The 21,327-nt window shown below is 41.6% G+C and overlaps 1 protein-coding gene across 3 annotated transcripts in view; it reads left to right on the forward strand.

Annotated features, from left to right (window-relative positions):
• sema3e (sema domain, immunoglobulin domain (Ig), short basic domain, secreted, (semaphorin) 3E) overlaps positions 1-21,327 on the forward strand; it is a 46,185-nt gene that overhangs the window by 9,038 nt on the left and 15,820 nt on the right. The window contains exon 1 of one of the 3 annotated variants that reach the window (XM_042496091.2): positions 8,543-9,688. The exons of the other annotated variants lie outside the window; for them this stretch is intronic. Within the exon in view, the coding sequence (XP_042352025.2) occupies positions 9,574-9,688 (115 nt within the window). The 5' untranslated portion in view covers positions 8,543-9,573. Of the gene's footprint in view, positions 1-8,542; positions 9,689-21,327 lie in introns of those variants that run through there. 3 annotated transcript variants of the gene reach the window in all.

Consider the following 21,327-nt stretch of genomic DNA (forward strand, 5'->3'; position numbering starts at 1 on the left):
TGTTGATGTATTTTTTGATAAATTAGAAACATGGAAACTTAAACATTCAGCACCGAAATTCATCTTTGTCAGCATAGATTAGCCTTTGCAGCCATATGCAGGACAGAGTGTGCACAAAAAAACCCTCCTTACCCTTTAATCACTGCTATAGTGTTTCTGTCTCAGTCTAGATGTAATTAAATCCTTTGGCAGCAAAACAAATATTTGTCAGCATATATTTGCATTTCTGAATCTACTGCACACAAAAGTTTATGTGCTTACAAAGCAGCACAAATGCACTTAGAATATGAAATGCACATTTGCAATTTATTTCCTGTCAATTATTTTTCAAGATGGAAAAGGAAAAACAGCATACAGGAGTATGCAGGTCTACTTAGTGATCAAGTTACACTTCCTTTTCATCAACCAATTTGGTACATTTTATGCGAAAGGTCCTTATGCTTGCCCAGTTTAGCTGTTGCTGATTTTCTATAGCAAAGTTACAAAGAGTTAGTGCCTTTTCTTGTTTTACATTGAAAATAAATTATCCTGCCAGCTCTTTGAACATAACTGTTTTCTCTCTGCAGTTTGCATCACAGGACCAGGAGGGCTTGTACATAATGTTATTGACAGGTTAATAGATTGACAGAGTACTTAATTGCACCCAGTGGGACCCTGCCTTGTTACAGTAGCCAAGACACGTCAATCACAAAACAGAAACAAGACAAACAAGAGATGCTCAAGGCACAAAGTACAGTGAAAAAAGTAAATTAGACATTCCATCTCACACAGATTTGACAGGTAGTTAAAAAGCAGCTGCTGTGAACGTCTCAAATGGTTTACAAAGCTATATTTCCTCAGTCTCGACTGTCAGTATGTGCACAACATTTTTACAGCGAAATTGCTGTTAAACAGGATCTTTGATAGCAGGTGTTACCTTCAAGGTGTTTTTGTCTAAATGTAAGCATTAGGTAACCTTTTCATGTGGTAAACACATGAAAATAGCACATCTGTTTTGCACTATAGCCCCATTATCCAATTAGTGGTCGGGGGAAGAAAATTTCTCAGCCACCGCATAATCTAGTCTTCACAGCTCACGCTGCCTGTTTGAGACTGTTGATGAGTATGCACTGGTGGCTCAAAATACTTGACCCAAAACAAGTGTGTTTTGTTCCAGGAAAAGTGTTTGTCAGTTGACATAAAGTGAAGATTTTATTGACTTGGAAACCCCGGTGTTTACCACGAGCTCCTCTCACACAGTCAAAGCGGATCTTGCCTTGTTTTTTGTGGAATTGTTCGTCCAGTAATTACGGACACATGAAGTGACAAACAAAAGGCGTTGGAGGTTAAAGGAGCACGAAACAGTCAGACAGTCGGATACCAGCCTTACTGGCATCGCTTTGATTGGTGACACACCGTCTTCAGTCTGAAACTGTAACTTATAAACGGGTTTATAACTTACGGGACATTTGTTTTATTTGGAAGAATTCATTAGTTTGGAACTTCAGGGGTAGTTTTAGTTGTAGAGAGAAACATGTTGAAGTAAAAGGAATAGTATGACATTGTGCGATATACTCTTTAATGCCTTTTTTGAAGAGAGTTACATGAAAAAATTGCAATGGTCTCTCAAAACTAACCAACAGAATAGGTTGATTTTTACTGATATTACTGTTCTGTTGGTCTCAGTTTTAAATATGTCCATAACGTCATGAAACGATTTTGATCAGGGTTTGACATTCAGTAGGTACTAACTTCACTAACATAATGTGACCTCTGTCATGTGACTTACATTACATGTGACATGTCGCATACGTCACCAGCATAGCTTTCTACTAATACCAGCATATTAGGCTTTTTTCTTATCAAAAGAAGTTTACGCTGGTTTCAGAACATGAACGCCGGTGTCCTGGGTGAAAGTTCTGTGTTTGTTTGACCAAGTCACTACCCTTCATGTCCTCCCTGTGGGGCTTCTTTGGAAATTTGCAGACTTTGTCGATTTTTATGCTTCGTCACATCACTTCCTCCTCCTGTAATAATTACCATGGCCACTAGACAGCACTGCCATACAGTAAACTTGATATAAGTCATAATGAGGTTCTTGCTCAGTCAACTTATGTGGCTGGTGAGAGTGGGCTGAGTGATTGATACCACTCTTGTTTTTGTACAGTAAATATAAAACTAGCTTCCGGATGTGTCCTTTTTACAGTTAATGTTTTGTCGAGATATTAGGGATCTCAAAAAGTGGACTCTTGAATTTGGTTGGAGCCAGGCTAGCTTTCTCAGCCTGTTTCCAGTCTTCGTTCTAAGCTGAATTAACAATATACTGTCTGAACCTCCATCTTTATTGTACAGACATGAAAGCTTACCCAAATGTCAAACTTAAAAGTATAGTGTATTTGGCTCAGCTGGAGAAAATGCAAAGGCTATCTTTGTTTTTCCAAGGTTGATACTGCCCGCCTCATTCTTCTGTATGTGTGCATCTACAAATCTACACGTACAGTCGGCCTGAATCTGCTTGCATGCATTTCTCTGGAGTATCTCTCATTGTGATCTAAACAACTGCTAAAGGATATTAATCACAGTTCGAGAGACATGTAAACTTTGTGACATCCGCAGATGGATTAACAGGAGCTTTTGACAAAAGTCACTGATAGTGCCATTTGGAGCAGTCAGAGTGATGTAGTGTAGGTTAACAGGTTAACTGATAGTTCTGCCAGACAGAGCTGCACATCTGTAACAAACATTAGCCCAGATACCCTCCACCCAGTTCTCATCGTCCCACTCACATTCTTACTCATGCTTGACAATGACAAAGACACGCGGCATGTCCGTGTGTAAGCATTGGGTGCAACTGGAGCACAGTAAAACTCAGTATTTAAGATCATGTCACCTCTGTGATCTTGATAATCAGGGAGTTCAGACAAGGACAAGGTGTTGATGTGAAGCATGTCAAACATTTGTAGGAGGGCAAAATGCAGGAAACAACAGACGCAAGCCCATAATTTACACACATACAGATCAACAAATACACCCAAAAGTGTGACTCACACTCGGATGTGGGTACTGTATGTACTACTTTTTCAAGCATTTGGTCCCAATTAAACTAATTTTGTTTTTTTTTTTTACAGCAGACAGGGAGTTTCTTTTTTTCATTCTGTTGAATGCTTATTTCTCAGATTGGTCTAGCAATTAATGTCATGGTTTAAAAACAAGATCTGCCCTTATTGGTCACAGGCAATCAATCCATACATGATTTTAAGGAACTCTTACTGCTTCTGAGCCACTTCAAAGCAAACTGTCGTAAAATTGAGGCAGGGACAAAGTGCCACAGCGTTTCCCCCTGCTGCAGCAGCGCACGGTGGTCCTGCCGCGAAGCAGGATGGGAGCGCTCTGATTCAATTAATGTGTCCTTATTCATATTTCAAAACACCGAGGGGTACGCATAAACACATATAAGCGTATCACACACACGGATGTCATGCACTCACACACAGCGACAGGCAACTTGCACATTTATACCCGCAGTCAAAAAGTTGTTTTTCCAGTTTGGTTGATTTTATGCGGTGAGGTTTTCCAACTCTGAATTGATTCAATGTTCAACACTGTTTTCCCCACGGTGATCCAAACTCCGCTGTTTTTCCATTCTGTTTTGCTCTGAATGAAAAGTGTTGGACATTTCTGTGTGGGAATAAATCACAAACCAGTGGGCTTAAAGAAACAGCCAAAAGTACACATTAAGACAGATGTTTAGTCTGTACTCATCACCATTATTATTATATTTATCTCCATTTTGTCTGCTAACTGTGATCAGACCTAAGAGAGATTTTGATGGACAGCATCAAAAAAAAAAAGCTTGTCAAGTCTGGTTTTTCAATTTTTAACTTTTAAACATAAATCCACTCATGTCATGATGTCAAGCATGACGGATAACAATGCACAGGAGGATAAATGGCTGCTTTCACATGTCTGTGAGCTTTTTTTTTCATCTTTTGCACATGTGCAAAAACATGACAAAATTCACCTGAGGGCACACAATGCACATTCACAAGCACACACCCACGAAAAACACCTGTAGCCTATGTGACGGTTACCATGATGATAGATGAGAATACACATGAGGCCAGATGGTCACTTCCACATATCACTCCAGAGGCGTAACCCATTCCTCCTCTTCACCATCTGTGACTGCAGAGCACTGGCCTGGCCTGTGTTTCCCATTACTTACACTATAACTAAGAAATATGCCCTGAGCGCTGAATCACAGGAAGCGAAGGAAGCCAAAATGGTGGCCACATAGCGTCTTTGATAGCGGTTTGTAACCACCTGAGCTTGGATGATCCTTTGAGTTTTCTGGCGTTTTATTTGGCAAAGAGAAAATGCATTCACCACGCTTTGGTGCCACGGCGGCTCATGCGAAGCATGCACCTACTTAGCGTCTCACCTGAGGATTAGCAGCGCTCAGTGGGAGTCATGTTAGGAAATAATGGAGTGTAACGGAATATATGCAGACCTCTTTCCACTTCTCTACAAACATATGTTAAAAGTGGTTATGTATGATTTCATATGCGTGAAGGTGTGCACAGTGGGTTTTATACCATGATGTTCGCACTCAGCAGACGCAGCCAAGCCAACCATAACACACCTGGCTTCTCAGTCAGAGTCGGCCCACACTTCTTCTCCGCTTCCTCTCCCGGTTCGTTCATTTGTGGCTAACAGTGACTCCTTCTCGCTGCGTGGTATCATACACAATGCAACTCGAGCTCCCTGAAAGAATCTCTAAACCATCGCGCAAACAGGACGAACATTTGTGTGTGAGGTTTTGCTGCCGGGCCACTCACCACTATGTCATAGTCCACTGCGGCCATCAGCGGCCAACATTGCTGTCTTTACGAGGCTGTACAGGGCTGAGTTTTATTGCTGCAGTTATGATACTGGTATACTACACTGGATTTCAAAAGCGTTATTAATGAAAAAATTAAAATTGAAAACTTGCCAATAAAAAATGCTTGTAATTGCAATTAACTATTGAAATTCTGCGATTAAAAAAAACCCAAACTCTTTGACAGCCCTATTTCACAGTTTAGATAATTATTTAAGTTATTAACTTGAAACTCACAAGATAAGATAAATTGACTGCACCTTTATAGCACTTTTCTAGTCTTTTGACCACTCAAAGCGCTTTCACACAACATGTCACATTCACACACACTGGTGGCCAAGACTACTGTACAAAGTGCTCAGTAACCATTCACACACACTCACACTCCAATTTGGGGTTCAGTATCTCATTTTCAGCTCATTTTTCACAAACTTCCTGCAGTTATTGCATTCACTATTTGGGCTTATTACACAGTTTATCAGCTGTTCTGCACAGTTATTGTTATGCACTGAAGGTAATATATCCATAAAATGCATCACTTAGTCAGGGGTTGTCAGTATACTGATAAAAAAGAGTCCCCTTAAGGAATAGGAACCACTTTTCCTGTACTGTGATCGCTGATGTACAGCAAGGAAAGGCTGCTACCTGCTGTCAAATTCTGACTGATGTGTCCGTAGTCAGCGTGTGCCGCGGGGACAAGCCTCACCGGCCATATGATAGCCACCTGTGTAAACGGCCGGAGTATCCAGTGGCTCTGAAACACAGGATCCTCAGAGCGCAGCTTCTGTTGCCGCGGGAGACAAGGAGCCTGACCTCTCTTTAGCGAGCTGAGCCCAGCAGGCGGTCAATGGTAGACATGCACCAACATACATACAGTTTCATGCATAAATTCATGCACACATAATCACACAGTTAAGTATATCTTGCTTTTAATCTCTCTATTTCCTTTTAGTCTCACACTGCAGCTGTGCAGTTCAGTGTGCATAGCTGTTAGACACTTGCATGGGCATTAACAGTGTGTATGTTGGGGGGCAGGAGGAGTGTCTGTCTCTGCGGGTCAACACAGGAGGTGAGGAGGGCTTCTGTTGAACAGGGGCGGATATTGACACAGCATTAACATGAATGAAAATATTTTCTGTGTTCAGAGAGCATGAAAGGAAGGCCGCCAGACGTTTGTACATGGCCTATTCAAACAAACGCCAGACATCAGCACTCAATCAAGCAGTCTTTTCACACATGGCTGCTTCCTAAAACAGCAGCTAAAGGAAGGTGGCACTCAGTGATGTGACAGACTGCAGGTCCGACCATGAAATCATTGAGATCTGACGCATGCACAGGACTCAGATAGTGTAGAGCAAACCTCTGCAGTGCAGTACACGCTGAATAAATATTCTAGGTATTGTTGGAATCCCAGGGACGCACGTAAGAGGACAGAATTTCAATGGAGGTGGAAAGAAAGTGGGTGTTTGGCTGCTGTGTGGGAGTGCTGCATGTCAGGGCGCTTGGTAGACGCTACTAGCACAGTTGGAGTCATACTAATGGAAACATCAAGGGCTGAAAGTGCAACACAAATCAAGAACAGCGAAGGGAAGCAGGGACAGTTATAAAGGTTTGGGAATTGGGGGATTGAGCTGTTGCTGTTTCTGGTCTCAGGCAGATTTCTGACTGATTACTGCTATTAGACTGGGCGAAGGCAGGAGAGACCCATTCAGTCACCGAGGGGCCGATGTGAATAAGTGGATGCTGTGCCCGCTAGCCTGTGTGCATTAGCCTCCTTAAATGGCTATCAATCTGCGATAGCGGCTTAGGAGATCGGAAATGAAGATCTTCCGGCGCACCTTTCATCAGGATGCGAGTCTAAAATATGCTCTTAGGTTCAACTTGATGAAATTGTGTGTCACATTGGGTCAGATAGTGTCATCTCTGTGGGAAGCTAACATTGAACAGTTGTCTCACTCTCAACAACAGATGAGAGTCTATAATTGCACCAGGCAATGGAATAACAGAGATAGTGTACGTTACGAGACCTCCTCAAACACAAAGTCCTTCTGTTCTGGCAGGGAACAGGTGCAACGTGGGAGTTGGAGTCATCAGATCTCAGGGTGGTGCAAAGGGGGTGGGGTTGCAGCTGCTGCAGCCTAATGGAATCATGTCAAATTCTGTATTACTGCATGTGTCTTAATATATAAGCATGCCATTTGTTGATGGGTATTCACACTTGCATTCACACTGTGCATATATCGAGCTTCCACTTTCTCTGTCACCCTGTTCAGCTATTCAGCCTGTTTATTCAGAAAAATGCCTGCTTTGTCTGTGCGTGAGTTCGGTGCAGTTTTAATTTAACCCTTTAAAACGTGAGCAAATTGGTTTGATTTCTATCAAAAAACATTGGAGGAAGGCAGTGAGCAACAAAAGAAGAAATGGCCCAAAGTTTAGCAAAAAAAAAAGTGAAGTACACAACATTTCTTGAAAATTTGTTTTTATAAAATAATAATAATAATGATACTAAGAATAAAATATTTATAAAATAAATAAAAAGAAAGAGAACATTAAAAAAAAACAAGAAAATAACCTTGTGATCATTAAAATGTAGTATTTTTATTATTTATTTTTTCCTTTTTGTCATAGACATTCTTTCCAAGCTTTTTAAAAATAATTTACAAAATCTACCAATTTCTTGGAATTAGTGGAACATTTCTTACCAAGTTGCTCATTGCCTTTTCCCCCATGTTTTTGAAAGAAATGGCACCAATTTGCTCATTGTTCGAAGGTTTAAATACTTGCGAAAGGCATCTGAAAGCAAAACACGAAAAGTTTTGCCCTGTAGATTTCAAAGGGTTAACTTAATGAATGCAGATCCAAATTATAAGTGAGGATTACCACTGGGAAGTGTTCTCATTAAATCCCTGTTTTGGAAAATAAAAAACACCACAAAATGAACCATGCACAAACTGGGGGAATGCCTCCATGTCAGGCAGCATGACTTCATGTTAGTGTCACCACACAGCCATGAGACAGAGACAGAGAGAAACAGATGCATTGCAGAGGGGCTTTACGGGAGACAGACACAGCTCTGCTCCAGTAACAGGAAGCCTGTGGGACTTTCCTGTGGGATATGTGCAAATTCAATAATGACTCGAGTCACATCATGTACATGATTTTTTTTCCCTTCTTTTTGAGTTTGTGTGGCTGCTAATCAGATTCAGAAAGCTGTGGACCTTGAGAGAAAACAAAAAACCACAAGGACAAAACATAAGGCTGCATTTCAATGAGTTTCAACATTAATATTTTACTCAGGCAGGTACACAAACGGAGGTAATTCATTTAGACAGAATACAGTAGCAGAGAGAAAGTGAAAAGCCAAGCTACATTATGGGAGGACAAAGTAATAACTAGGTTCTACAAAAGTGTGAGAGATGGGTGGATGGATAAACAGAGGGAGAGATTTAATAGGTAGGGCATGAAAGAAACCTTGCACATGAAAATCCATGGTAACAGTGATAATGACTATCCACGTGGAAACAAACACAAAAGGGAGCAATAATTGAAAAATGAAAGAGTAGAGAGGCTGAAAACCTTGGCTCGGGTCCTTGTTAATGCAGTGGAAGTAGGGGCAAAAAGAAGGTGGTGAAGGAGGAGGGCAAGGGGAGACGAGAAGCAAGGGGTGGTCTGTAGAGTGACATGAGAGGCAGTATTTCTTAGAGGAGAGCCGGGGAGACACGGCACACTTAATCCAGCTGCCTGAGAGAGAGAGAGAAAGAGAGAGAGATCCCAAGACAATCTAGAAGAAGGAGCAGGCAATTTCCAGCCCTTCAAGCTGATACACTCTCCCCTCATTACACACACACACACAGAGGATTTTCCTCAGTCAGACCACACCGTGGCAGGTGGCCTCTGCCCAGATCGGTAGCTGTGGTCGAAGCCATCTTACGCTGAGGTTTGGAGCTGAGCGTTGGATCCTCCCTGACCATTCGAGCGTGAGCAGAGTTAGAGTGGAGCTTCACTTTCTTTCCCAGTGCAGAGAGACCGCACGCCAGGCACGAGGCTCCCCACTCCTCCCCTCTCCCACTCTGCCTTTTCCTGGGCTCCCGTCCAGAGAATGACTGGCTCCAGTGGACCCAAGAGGAGGAACGCAGCCTGAGGATACAGTACAGCAGCTCCCGCCTGCCTGCCTGCCTGCTGGGACACACAAATGCATTGAGGTTTTGCAAATCAGCTCCAACACCTTTGTGGGATTCACTTATTTTTTTATTTTTTTTTTCTGTCATCAGATCAGAAAGACTGGATCTAAACTGGGCGTACAGACAGACAAACAAACAGACGGACTGACATATGGACAGAGAGCAGTGGGCACTGCGGCGTGAATGTAGCAACTGGACTTCTCTTCTCCCTGGTTACTAAGACTAAACAAGGATAATAGCCAGAGCACTATCCTGTCCTCCGAGGTAGTGGGTGGATGCAGCTTTCATCGCACTGCTATAGGGAAAGCAGAGACTGTATAGAGGCTGCAGAGATACATCTAGTCGATCCACATTGGGGTGATCATCAGAAAATGGACTGTTACCTCTAAGTGGACTTCTGTTGGATCTCTTATTTAACATTGTTTGCAGGAACTTGGAGGGCAAAGACTTTCTTTTCATGGACTTTGCTGCCCATGTTGAGCGGACTTGCAGGATTTCCGAGTAGATGAACGTGGAGTGAGCGTCTCATTGAGGATGGCAGAGCTCATAAGGACTGTGTATCTGACACTGATGCTGCTGTATCTCGTTCTGCTGGGCACGGCTCACACAGCCCACAGCATCTACCCAAGAATTCGGCTCTCACACAAAGGTAAGAAACACTCAGTGTGTGTTTCTTTTATTACATTAAGTCTACTTTGGCAACAAATTCAAATGCTCTCCTGTGTTGCACAGATATAACAGGAAAGACAGTGTTTAGGTGATGCAGTCTGTTGCTGCCTCAACTGAAACTCTCATTCTCTGTTCAGCGCCTTTAGTGCAGGTTGAGAATAAGACAGGTGTAACTGAGCAGAATGTTTCACTCTTTAATACGTCTCTGCTCTCACATTATAGCAGTTTTCATTGCATAATTATTGTTGGCATAACTAAAATTAGCTCAGTAAATGTTAAAAAAATGTTTTGCCTATCTGCCCTTATTTAACAAGTTTATACTTATAATAAATAACTTTATTTTTTTGGCACCTTTTAAAACAGAGTTTACAAAGTGCTTTGACAAACAAGGCAAAGCAGAAACAAGAAGGGTTTTCCTGCAGAGGCAACATAACTATAGGAGCAGAACAATAAGCCGAACTTGGGCCAGACAAAATTTAAAGTAGAATTAAACAAGAGATTTAGGCATAAACATATTAGAATGAAGACAGACGATAATGAGAAATAGACACAGAAACAATTACAAAACAAAAATAACAATAACAACCCACACCAATAAGAGTAAATGCAATTCAAAGAATAAGCTGTTAACATGGAATATTTATGGCATCTTTGTCTTCAGGATATATTTAAAATATAAATAGAAAATATTCAAAAGCACAACCGTAAATGTAGAAGATGTCGTATAAATAAAAAAGTCAGGAGAGGCAGCATCCTCTGTGAGTGAGTAAAAGAAGCCGCAGGTTATCATTACCATGTAATGAGATGGTCATTGAAGATTTATGTTTTAGCCTGAGAGAAACAGTCAGGGTTGGATCTGACTTGTGCTCTGACTTTGTGAAGTGTGTTTTTTTTTTTTTACTCACTGTTGGGGATCGAGGAGCCTCCGTGTAGTTTGTTTTGATTCCTCAGCCATGCGGGCTGAGAATCCACAATGTGGCTTTCTCTCATGCCACAGCGGCAGAGCCATGGAGGTGTTTTTTTGGCCATGGGAATGGATGAGGCTGCGTAGAGAGAAACATGCTTGTGTGTGTGTGCGTCTGTTTACGTGTGCGTGGGAGTGTGTGACATGGATGTGGCATGCACTGGTATGCGGACCGATGGTTGTGTATCTCTTTGACAATAATGGGGGTTTTATCTTTGTAGATAAAACTCCAGAATAAACACGGGCTCTTTCTCACAGCTTGTTTGATCTCTACACCAACAGAAGGTGATGATTCCACATGAGCCTGTTAGTCATGGTTGAATATAGGTGTGGAATTTGGATGGTCAATAACTCATACATAAGTATGGAGCTGTTAGTCCGTTATGAGAGTTGACAAGTCTGGTTTGTCAGTTACTTCTGCGAGGAGGGTTTGGTGTATTATATGAACTGCATATTCTGATTTTCTCTGTACAATTTGTCAGCATTGAGACAAGATAAATAGATAAAGTAAAGTATTGAGAAGTAAAGGAAACTGAAGTAGAATTAGACTTAATTTGAAAGATAATCTGAGAAAAAGACAAGAACCAAGTCTGACTGGCAACAGTGATGCAAAGCTTATACATAAATAAAAGTGAGCAGCTCGGTGCTGATGTTCTTAGTCAGAAATATCATGTCAAAATGTGACATGATCGTGACTTCGTAGCTGATGAATATCACCCAATTCATTAACCGCCTGAGGGAAACGCTGCTGCAGTGATTGACATCCCACCTCTGCCTCTCTCCTTTGATACGTGTTCTGGCTAGCACACAGCGCCATGAAGGGCTGCACTTGGATCCTTTCATTATGGAATGAAAAACATCTAAGCCCTAATATATGCCTCATGGGCTCTCCCAGTGATTTTTGCACACACACTTACAATCACACAAACTCACATGCATGTACACACACAGAAACACACAGGCAGAATAGTGTGAATTCCTCACACGTCAATGACTTGGATTGGGTTCAGGGAGATGGAGAGGGATGTGGCATGAACTGTTTGCCTTTAGGACTAAGAAAATATAACGGCAACATCTGGTATCAAAAACCAGATTCTCCTTTTTGACATAAAGATTGATAATGAGAAGAAAATGTGGCACAGAAATATTTTTATCCCGCTGCTGGTCACGGGGGCAGATAACAAGTGTTGGATCAATAGAAATCTCAGTAGAATATGGGATCAACTTTCTCCTGGTTTCTGGGAATGAATTCCTTCGGGCACATTATCATGTGTTTTGAGGACGACCTTACCACCATCGGGTATGGATCTCCGCAGGCTTTGATGTTAGACACACCTCACACATGGTGTGGTTATATTATTCACCCTCTCTTTCATCTGTTTCCCTTCTTCTTGTCTTGACTTCTGGACCAGTGAAGATCTTTACCAAATGCATTCAATTCACTTTCATCCCGGTCATCCTTTCATTTGCTTACACCCCGAATTAACTGCAATTCCAAATGGTTGTTATCTAAATCACATGCAGTATTGAGTTACATTCACACACTCTATGCTGTGTTAAGGGAGATTTCACCCTAATCTTAGACTGCACAGCTACCAAAGTCCTTAAACACAACCTAAAGACCTCAATTGCGAGGTCTTTGGCCAATCAGACTCTCCAAATCCTGGCATATTACACATAGATTTGCCCCGCAGGGAGATGCGCTCACTATAGACCAGAAAGTTTGTTTTGCACTTTATTTTGTGCATTTGGATGCAAATCCATGAGATTTGGATGTACACTGTCCAAGGCTCTTGGCAGCAGCTTCAGATCTCCAGGACTTCTTTTAGGACAACCATCAATTCTGCTAATGAAGCAGTTGCGCAGCTAGTATGTGTCAGAATTTCGACAGGCGGCAGGTAGGAGGCCAGGCTTTGACTTATTTTGCTGCCTCTACAACACTGTCATCATGCCTGGACTGAGCTGCAGAGAGTGTGATGCAGCAGTTTTTTCATGATAGTGATGACCTATTTAGATCAAAGTCACTTCCAAAAACTCTTCACTTCTGCATACTTTGATTTGTTGGCTCACATTGCTTTTACGTTCGAAGGTGAGGTTTGTGCTGGACGTTCAGTTCCTGCTGATTCAGTCATGTGGTTTCAATTCAGCAGTGTTTAGGATAAATAAAACAATTTAATCTGGATTAAGATTAAATGCCTGTTCTCACTCTGAAATCGTCAAATCCCACTGCTTTTGCAATGATTTCGGCATAAGATCCCAACGGGATTTTTTTGATTATTTTTTGGGGCTTTTTTGGCCTTTAATGGACAGGACAGACAAGTTTTGAAAGGGGAAGAGAGAGGGGATGACATGCAGCAAAGGGCCAAGGCTGGAATCAAACCTGTGACCTCTGCATCAAGGACACAGCGTTTGTACATGGGGTGCCGGGACCAGTTGAACCACTGGACACCCCACACAGTGCTACATTTTTAAATGTGCAGTATGCATTAGATTAAACAGTGCTAACAAACTAGTTTGCTGTAGTTATATTTCTGTACCCTTTTGTCAGCATGCTGAATATGCTAAAAAAGGTGTCAAGGGCCGATAAAGGTCGAGGAGGTATAATGTTGCTGGATACAACACAGCGACTGGAACGACAGACGCTTTCCGACGACCAAACGTTGACCCACAGCTGACCGTCTGCTTGGTGTGTTCAAACTAAACACTTCATAACTGAGGGAGTCTATGAACTCTTGCTGCAATTGCAGAAAAAAAAATCTTCAGAAAGTCCCAAAATTGTCACATTCGGACAGTCCTGAAAAATAACATTGACAAGTTATTATTGCAGTCAAGCTTGTCTCTCCTAAAAACACGTCTGAGTTAAGTTAAAGTGTTCATGAGGGCAAGAAACACACAAAATAAAACTGGAACATTTCACAACAATTAAACTGAGCAGGCCTACCTTCAGCATGTCTGCCAAACATGTGTTTACTTTAAAGTCATAAGCGTTCAGTAAAATATAAATATTTTTCCTCCACGGGCCTGTGAAGGTGAATAAAGTTATCCAGTGATGCTAAGCTGTTCTGACAGGGTTAACATCATACTGTATATGTTCGCTTATGTAAATAAACGCATGTGCTTTCCCTATTTCAACCCAGCATTTACTTCATAGAAAATTTAAACAAAAGTTGGCCAAAGCAGCTGGATTCACTCATACATGCATGTGTTTATACTCCTCTAAAACTTAATGAATGAGAATAAAGGAGAGCGCATGCAGCTTGTGCAAATACGTTGGTCAACAAATGCTAAACCCATTTATTTTCTGCAGCACTTACAATTAAATTGTGAGATTTAAACAGAAGGAGCTGAGGTACGTGCGTGTGTGAACAAAGGGATTACTCAGGTAGCAATTACTGTATGTATGAAACCCCCCTTTGAGCTGTAATTTTAAACCTTCCTCTCCAGACAAGAAAACGCTCCCTCTATATTTTACAGCCTTGAAATGATGTGGCTGTAGGTGTCTGTCTTCTGAGGGGGAGATGGGAAATACCAGTATGGCCTAAAGTTGTGTTTGCTCGAGATAAAGTGAATGGGGGATTTTTATTTTTATGTTCTGTATGTAAAACTAATGTGCAGAGTGAGGAGTCCCATTAACTCTCTTCCGCCTCCATGCACACCCTACAATTAACATTTACCACACTGGATCATGGCCATAGGGCAGTTACAGACCTAACATCTAACACTGGAAAATGGAGGTTATAGTGATTAGATAAATCACACCTTTTAGGTCAGCAGAGGGAAAAAAGGATGTTTTCTGAGCTCTGAGCCCTCCCCTGCACACTCGCCTCTCCCCCTCTATCGCTTTCTCATTTTGTCTGTGTACATCTCAGCGTCCTTTTCTCTCCCATTGTGTTATGTGTGTGCTCTGCAGTTCATTAATGAGCTGTCCGGAGGGGAAAGCAGCTGGTGAAACTCTAATATCCTTTCTGACCTTTTCCCGGTGAAGGGATCAGGGACACGAGATGAGTTAAGTTTGTGACATGGGAAAAGCTGCAAAGGCACAAAGATTGTTTTAGTCTTCAGAGAGTATTTTAAAATGATATAAGAGAGGGGGAAAAGAAGAGGATGATGGATGATTACTGAGGTGAGCGCTTCAAGAAATGCCATGTTGATATTGCTTATTATAGGCTGGCACTTAAAAGCAAAGCTTGTTATTTTGCTCTGCCAACCTGTGGGAGACAGAGAAGAAACATAAAGTGTTGATCTAAAATATGGCAAGTTTTTGGTTAAATGTAGAGGCTGATGACATTAAAAGGGGAATAAACTGATTAACAAATGCTGAGCCAATCTTCGGGCTGCACCTTACTTAGAATTGCCAGTCGAATGGGATTTGGCTGTTCAATATGCGTATTTGAGGATTCATTTTGTTTTTCATAGAATGTTTTAAAGATTGAAGGACTGCCACTTTACAGTGTGACAGTGGCATCACTTTATATAGCTAACAACAAACTGCGCAAACGATGGATCCCAAATGCCGATTTTTTGCCGACACTAGATATCAAATAAAAGCCTGACACTATCGTACTAACTTGCTGTGAGCTGTAAATTCACCACTTATTCACCTTACAGTGCGGCCTCTTTCTCCCTCTGCGCCGCTGCCTGCACATCTGCAGCTGCAGAGTAGCGCCTAAGTCAAGAGCACTCGCTCTGTTGCAAAATCGTACCAAAATGTCCCCAAAAGTACACTGCATGGAAAAAAATTCAACTTGAAGCAATCTCAGTCAACTAATTTTAGCCTTCAACATTCAAGGGGCAGCCTTACGAAAAAACACTCTGTATCAACTTTTTTGTATTTATCCATCAGTAAAGAGATGCATTACCTGGCATTGAAGACTAGGGGCGAGTCTGTATACTATTCAGTAATACACATACAAAACGAAACGCTGCAGAAACAAGGCATTAGATGCTGCACTTCATCGGGCTTTTGACATAGTTGCAGTATTACACATATACATTGACACACAGTAACCCACATCAATAACACATCCATTTGGGCTCCACGGTCATATATGTATGAACAGTTGAGGCAGTATAGTTTGATTAAATGTCAGTCAAATTTAGCTCACTTGTGACACAGGTACTGTATGTGAATACCTGCATGGTTTAATTATAGAAGTATATACATCTGTTCGGGCCAATAACAACATGAACTGCCAGTTGTCAATGTGTGCCGCTGATTTATGACATCAGTCAGGCTTACACTCAGTCTTATTGCAGACAAACATACGTTGCTCTCTCTCTCTCTCGTTCGCGTCCGGCTCACACACTCCATGTGGCTTTCATTTTGCCCTGTGACATCACCCCCTCACACACACACACAGGAGGTATATGGGAACACAAGGCTGTATACCGATAATGGCATAACACCCCAGCTTTCCAGCTCCTGACCCCACCCCCAGGGGCTCCGCAGTCTCAGGCCCGGACGGCACGAGGAGAACAGACTCTCTCCTTATGCCTGTCCCCTTTAACTCCAGCCCACTCCTCTCATTCTCTCTGTTTCTGTTCCAGCACGAGTCCCATAACTCAATAAGCAAACCTACATAGACTTTTTTAACTGGAAATACGAGACTGCCCAAGTTTTATTTCTGACATGAAATGTGTGCCTAGTATTGGCAACAGATTAAATTATGACTTCAAATTTAATTTGCGTTTTTAAGTTTCCTGAGGAATGTTTTATGTGAACTCCCGTGTGTATTTATCTTTGACGAAACATGAATATTAAGCTCCTGCTGTTAAGAGAATCAGAAGTAGGTTGCTACTGCTCACACACACACACACACACACACACACACACACACACACACACACACACACACACACACACACACACACACACACACACACACACACATTGTTGTCCCCTGGTGCAGCAAAACAGTGTTTCCATAAAGAGGAGATCACAAAGTTTATTTTCATTTCACCTCAGCAAATCTTCTCGGGCATCTCTCAGCACTCCTCAGACAGCCGATGAAAGTGTCTGTCTTGAGGGAGTCCTTTCTTTTTCCCTGTGTTTTCCATTTGAAGTGGGATCACACCAGGGCCATGTGTCTCCCTGGCTTGGTTGCAAATGGAGAACCCCCTCCTCCTCCACCTCCTCCTCACAGCTCCTCAGCTGACAGCTAAGGAGCCCTCACTGGCTGCAGATGGCGAGAAAAACTTGGAAAAGAGAGCGAGAGAGGAAAAGGGAATTGCGGAAATCCCCCTCTTCCCCTCCTCAGTCTGAGCAGTGGCTGCGAGCGTCTGTAACTGGTGCACGTAATGACAGAGCAGAAAGCTTTTAAACAGCATTGTGGGCTCTGAAGTGTCACTCCGTGTGTCAGCGTGTAATCACATCTACCAACTGTGCTTCATAGTAACTCTGTAATCACGTGTAATTAAGCTGATTAATCAGCCTCTTCTTTATTGTGAGTATGATTATAGTTTCTTATCACTTGTATTTGTACACTGATGGGGGTGGATGTTTTTCCCTCCTTCCTTCCTTTATTTATTCCTTTCTTCCTTCCTATCTTTATTTCTTTCGAACTAAACTTTTTCTCTGTTTCTTTCTTTCTTTCATTTTCTCTGTCCGTCCATCCATCCATCCATCCATCCACCCTCCTTCCTTTCTTCCTCTTTCTTTCCTCCTTCCTTCTTTCCTTCCTTTCCTCCCTTCTCCCTTCTGTCCATCCCTCCTTCCTCACTTTCTTTTTCTTTCTTTCTTCCTTCCTTCCTATCATTGTTTCTTTCGAACTTAGTTTTTTCTTTTTTCTTTCTTTCTTTCTTTTGTTCTTTCTGTCTTTCTGTCTTTCATTTCCTCCGTCCATCCATCGGTTCATCCATTTGCTCAGCTTTCTTTCTGTCTTTCCTCCTTCCTTCTTTCATTCCTTCTCCCTTCCGTCTGTCCGTCTGTCCGTCCTTCCTTTCTATGTTTCTCTCTTCCTCACTTTCTTTCTTTCTTTCTTTCTTTCAGTTTGAAATTTCACACTGGTCTTTGTTAGACTTCCTCCTTTTATGAGACATGGAAATATTCCAGTTTGGAGTTGAACACTATACATCTGTAATTTACAATTCTGCACATGTAAACAAAATTCTAGAATGAAATGTATGTGTGTGTGTGTGTGTGTGTGTGTGTGTGTGTGTGTGTGTGTGTGTTTATTTGTGTGAGAGACAGCGAGACAGCTCGTGCATGTCAGCATCTGTCTGCGTGTCCATATAAATCAGTTGCCACTGGTGATTATTAACAAAGACAAGTGAAAACTAGACGGAAAAAAAGCTTTTGGCTTATGGACTGTTTACTCCATCACTTTAAATAGCCGTCTGTGTCTGTCATCTAAATAAGTGGTAGCAGCTTTGCCTTCACATAAAGAAGGAGCTGATTGTTTGAGAGCGCGGCCTAACACTTGCAGAAAAGTTAGAGTGGAATGTGGGAGGACTGTCCTTGATCCAAGTACGGCTTAACTCAGAGGGGACTGTGAGGAGATAGAGGCTGTGTGTGTGTGTGTGTGCACACGTGTGCGTACGTGTGCGTGCATGCGTGTTTTAGAGAAAGAGCGAGCTCCAAGTGTGTGTGGATTAGATAATTACAGGAAGCATGTATGCGCCCTGGCAGAACACCACTGCCACATCCCTTCAGTCTCTGCCACCTAACCACCCGAGATCTAATGCTACTCAAACAAACACTCGCTTGTCTCCATCATAGAAATCTTAATAGCAACAAAATATACACAGTCACCCACTCCTCTGTGGATACCTAATCCCATGTTAAACAAATAAAACCTTCTACGGAGTGCTGTTGCTATGAGTAATGTTCAAAAATGGGATAAACACTCTTTCTCCTTCTATCTTGGAGATCAAGTATCACTGAAAATACACAGCTGCTAGGAAAACAAATCAAACAATTACCCCCCGAACCCCAAGCATGCAGAGACATCTCAGCATAATTTGTGGTGGTTGAAAGGTTGGCATAGTATTACAGTTATGCGTGAATAATGGGTGGTCGCCTTTTCTTCCCCTCTTTTCATTTAAAGGTCCATTGTGTACATTTCAGGAGTATATATTGGCAGCATTTGAATATAATACTGTATAACAAGCATGTTTTCTTTATCATGTAATACACTAAAATTAGAGTCATTGTGTTTGCGTTAATTTAGAATGATACGTTTATATCTTTATGAGGAGCATATCCTCGTCCAGAGATATGGACATGTTGCATTGCCATGTTTCTACAGTGGCCCAGAAGGGACAAACCAAACACTGACTCTAGATGGGGTCTTTTGCATTTTTGGCATCAGCCATCATAGTTGTAAGTCCCTCTGCAACAATAATGTCAGAAGAACTTAGATTTCTTAACGTAAAGTGCTTTATTCAGTGTATTCAGGATTTCGTAGTATACAACATCCCTCTGTCCTAATCACCTGGTTTGTTTGTTTTGGAGAGAAACAGACCTCTGCAGATAATCCAACTCCTGGTAAAAAAAAACTCCTGAACAATAAACACTGAAGGAATTATAACCAGGAGAAGTTTCAGCTGGTTGCAATCTGTAATCCTCACCAGTAGATGCCACTAAATCCCCTTAAATCTTAAATCCACTGTTCCTTTAAAGAGAGTTTTCTGAAGATTAGTGCGTGGAGGGCCTACTTTGTGTATGAAAGTAAAACAAATGGAGAGAATACAGACTGTGTGAAGCAATAAATCTGGCTTGTCAGTTTAAATCTGTCTAACGTTTCAAAAGCTGTGCAAACACACACCAGATCCCCATTTCATCTTTTGCAAGGACACCAACCCGACCATGTGTTAATCAAAGGCCAATGCAACCCAGAGGACATGCACACCTCTGGGGCTTCAGTACTTTGTTGAAACCCTTCAGCCCCAAACTCTCCAGAAGCTCACAGCGAGCAGGTACAGAGGAGCAGCCTGTCAGGTCCAATCAGGTACATGCTGCTAGAACTGGGTGTGTCACATGTGTGCATGCAAACTATCTGCGTCTGCACGGTCTGTGATTATTCCGATGTCTTCGTGTTTATATGTAATGACGTATCTGTGATGGTCCACTGCTTCCTTTTTAAAGTAGGATTTCAAATCACCTAAAGCGAGACTGACTGGGAGTGGCAGCTGATCTCAAACTAATGGCTGATAAAGAGGTTCCGTTTCCTGTCTGATAAAACTGCTTCCTCCGGTAGAAGAGACCAGAGAACATCAAATGTCCCTCCAAATAATCACAACATCTTTCCCGAGATTCATTCTTCCACCGCTGCTTCTGCAAAGCGCCTTTAGGATTGCCAAAATGTCCTCTCAGAACTCCTCTCAGAAGTCCTTGAAGCAATTTATTGCTACCTTCTGATGCCTGTGAGCGGTGTGAACTTTTGCTGATGATAAAAAAAAAGATGCTTTGTAGTTCTGTGAGTCAGTGACAAAAAGAAGCGTGGCTAAACTGAGTGAAAGGAGGCATAGGTGCCACATGAGATGGAGAGATGAGATGGAAAGATAACCCTGCTTTTGCTCTTTGACATTCTCTTAGGGGAAGCTATGAATCAGAAACACATGTTGCAATGTGCCCTCGGCCATGGGAGCAGTTGGGACTCAGACGCAGGATACTGGATCAGTTAGAAATCCCCTGAGGATGGGGTTTGGTCAAATTTGATCTTGCTGGTTAGTAGAGGCAAGGAGCAAGAGGAGGATTCAGGTTTGAAATGAAATGAAAACTCCAGAGAGCTCTCCCTGCCGAAGTTGCAGACTTCACTGTAAAATCTGCCAAGTTGATTTTACTTTTAAAAAAAAAATATATATATTCCCCTATTGCTCAGATTTTTCCAAAATTTGAGAACCATTTAGACAAAGTGTGCATGTAAAAATTCTGTAAAACTTTTCAGGTGGATATTTGAGAAAAGAAAATAGAATAGCCGTCAGAATAGAGCAACATAATAAGGTCATTTATCAAATACCTACAGACCCTGGCCATAAAGGTCTTACATATTTCACTCACTCGATCCAAAATCCAATGAACACACTTACACACACGTGAAGAGAGAAAGTAATCTTTTCCATAACATAAATGTCATTTACGATATCTGTCCAATCCCGAATTGTGTGGGGTTCAGAGAGTGCAAGCAGAAATCAAAATATGAAACATTTATCAGAGTGCTTTGGCTGAAAATCGACGCGTCAGAGGAAAAGTGTGCTTTGTGTAATTTGCCCAAAAAGACCTATAAATCCCAACTTGTGTTCACTTTATATCTAACTGTTACGTTTACTTTATTTTGTGAAGTTTTAGCAACTTAAAAATGACAAGTTGAATTAAATCAATCTGTCTGAGTTTTTGTAACTTAAGTAAACCAAGTATACTGTGCTGTATATCTGTATTCTGCTGGTTGCAAAGTAGTTAATCATATTTGTATGTTCTTAAAAATGTTCTTAAACATTTTAAGAAAACAGATCTGCTAACTTCATCACTGGCTAAATCTTCTTTGTGATGATCAAGTTCAGTCAGACTAACTTGGTTTACTGAAGTTTCTTAAACTTAGAAAGAATTAGGTCATTTCACTTGTCATTTTCAAGTTGCAACAAAATGTAAATTAGTTAGAATACTAGTTTTATTTAGTTTCCTTTGTCAAGGCAATTGATTTCTCAGACTTTTTTTC

The sequence above is a fragment of the Plectropomus leopardus genome, chromosome 7, assembly GCF_026936395.1.
Source record: "Plectropomus leopardus strain MGB_pleo_1.0 chromosome 7, ASM2693639v1, whole genome shotgun sequence".
NCBI classification, from domain to species: Eukaryota; Metazoa; Chordata; class Actinopteri; order Perciformes; family Serranidae; genus Plectropomus; species Plectropomus leopardus.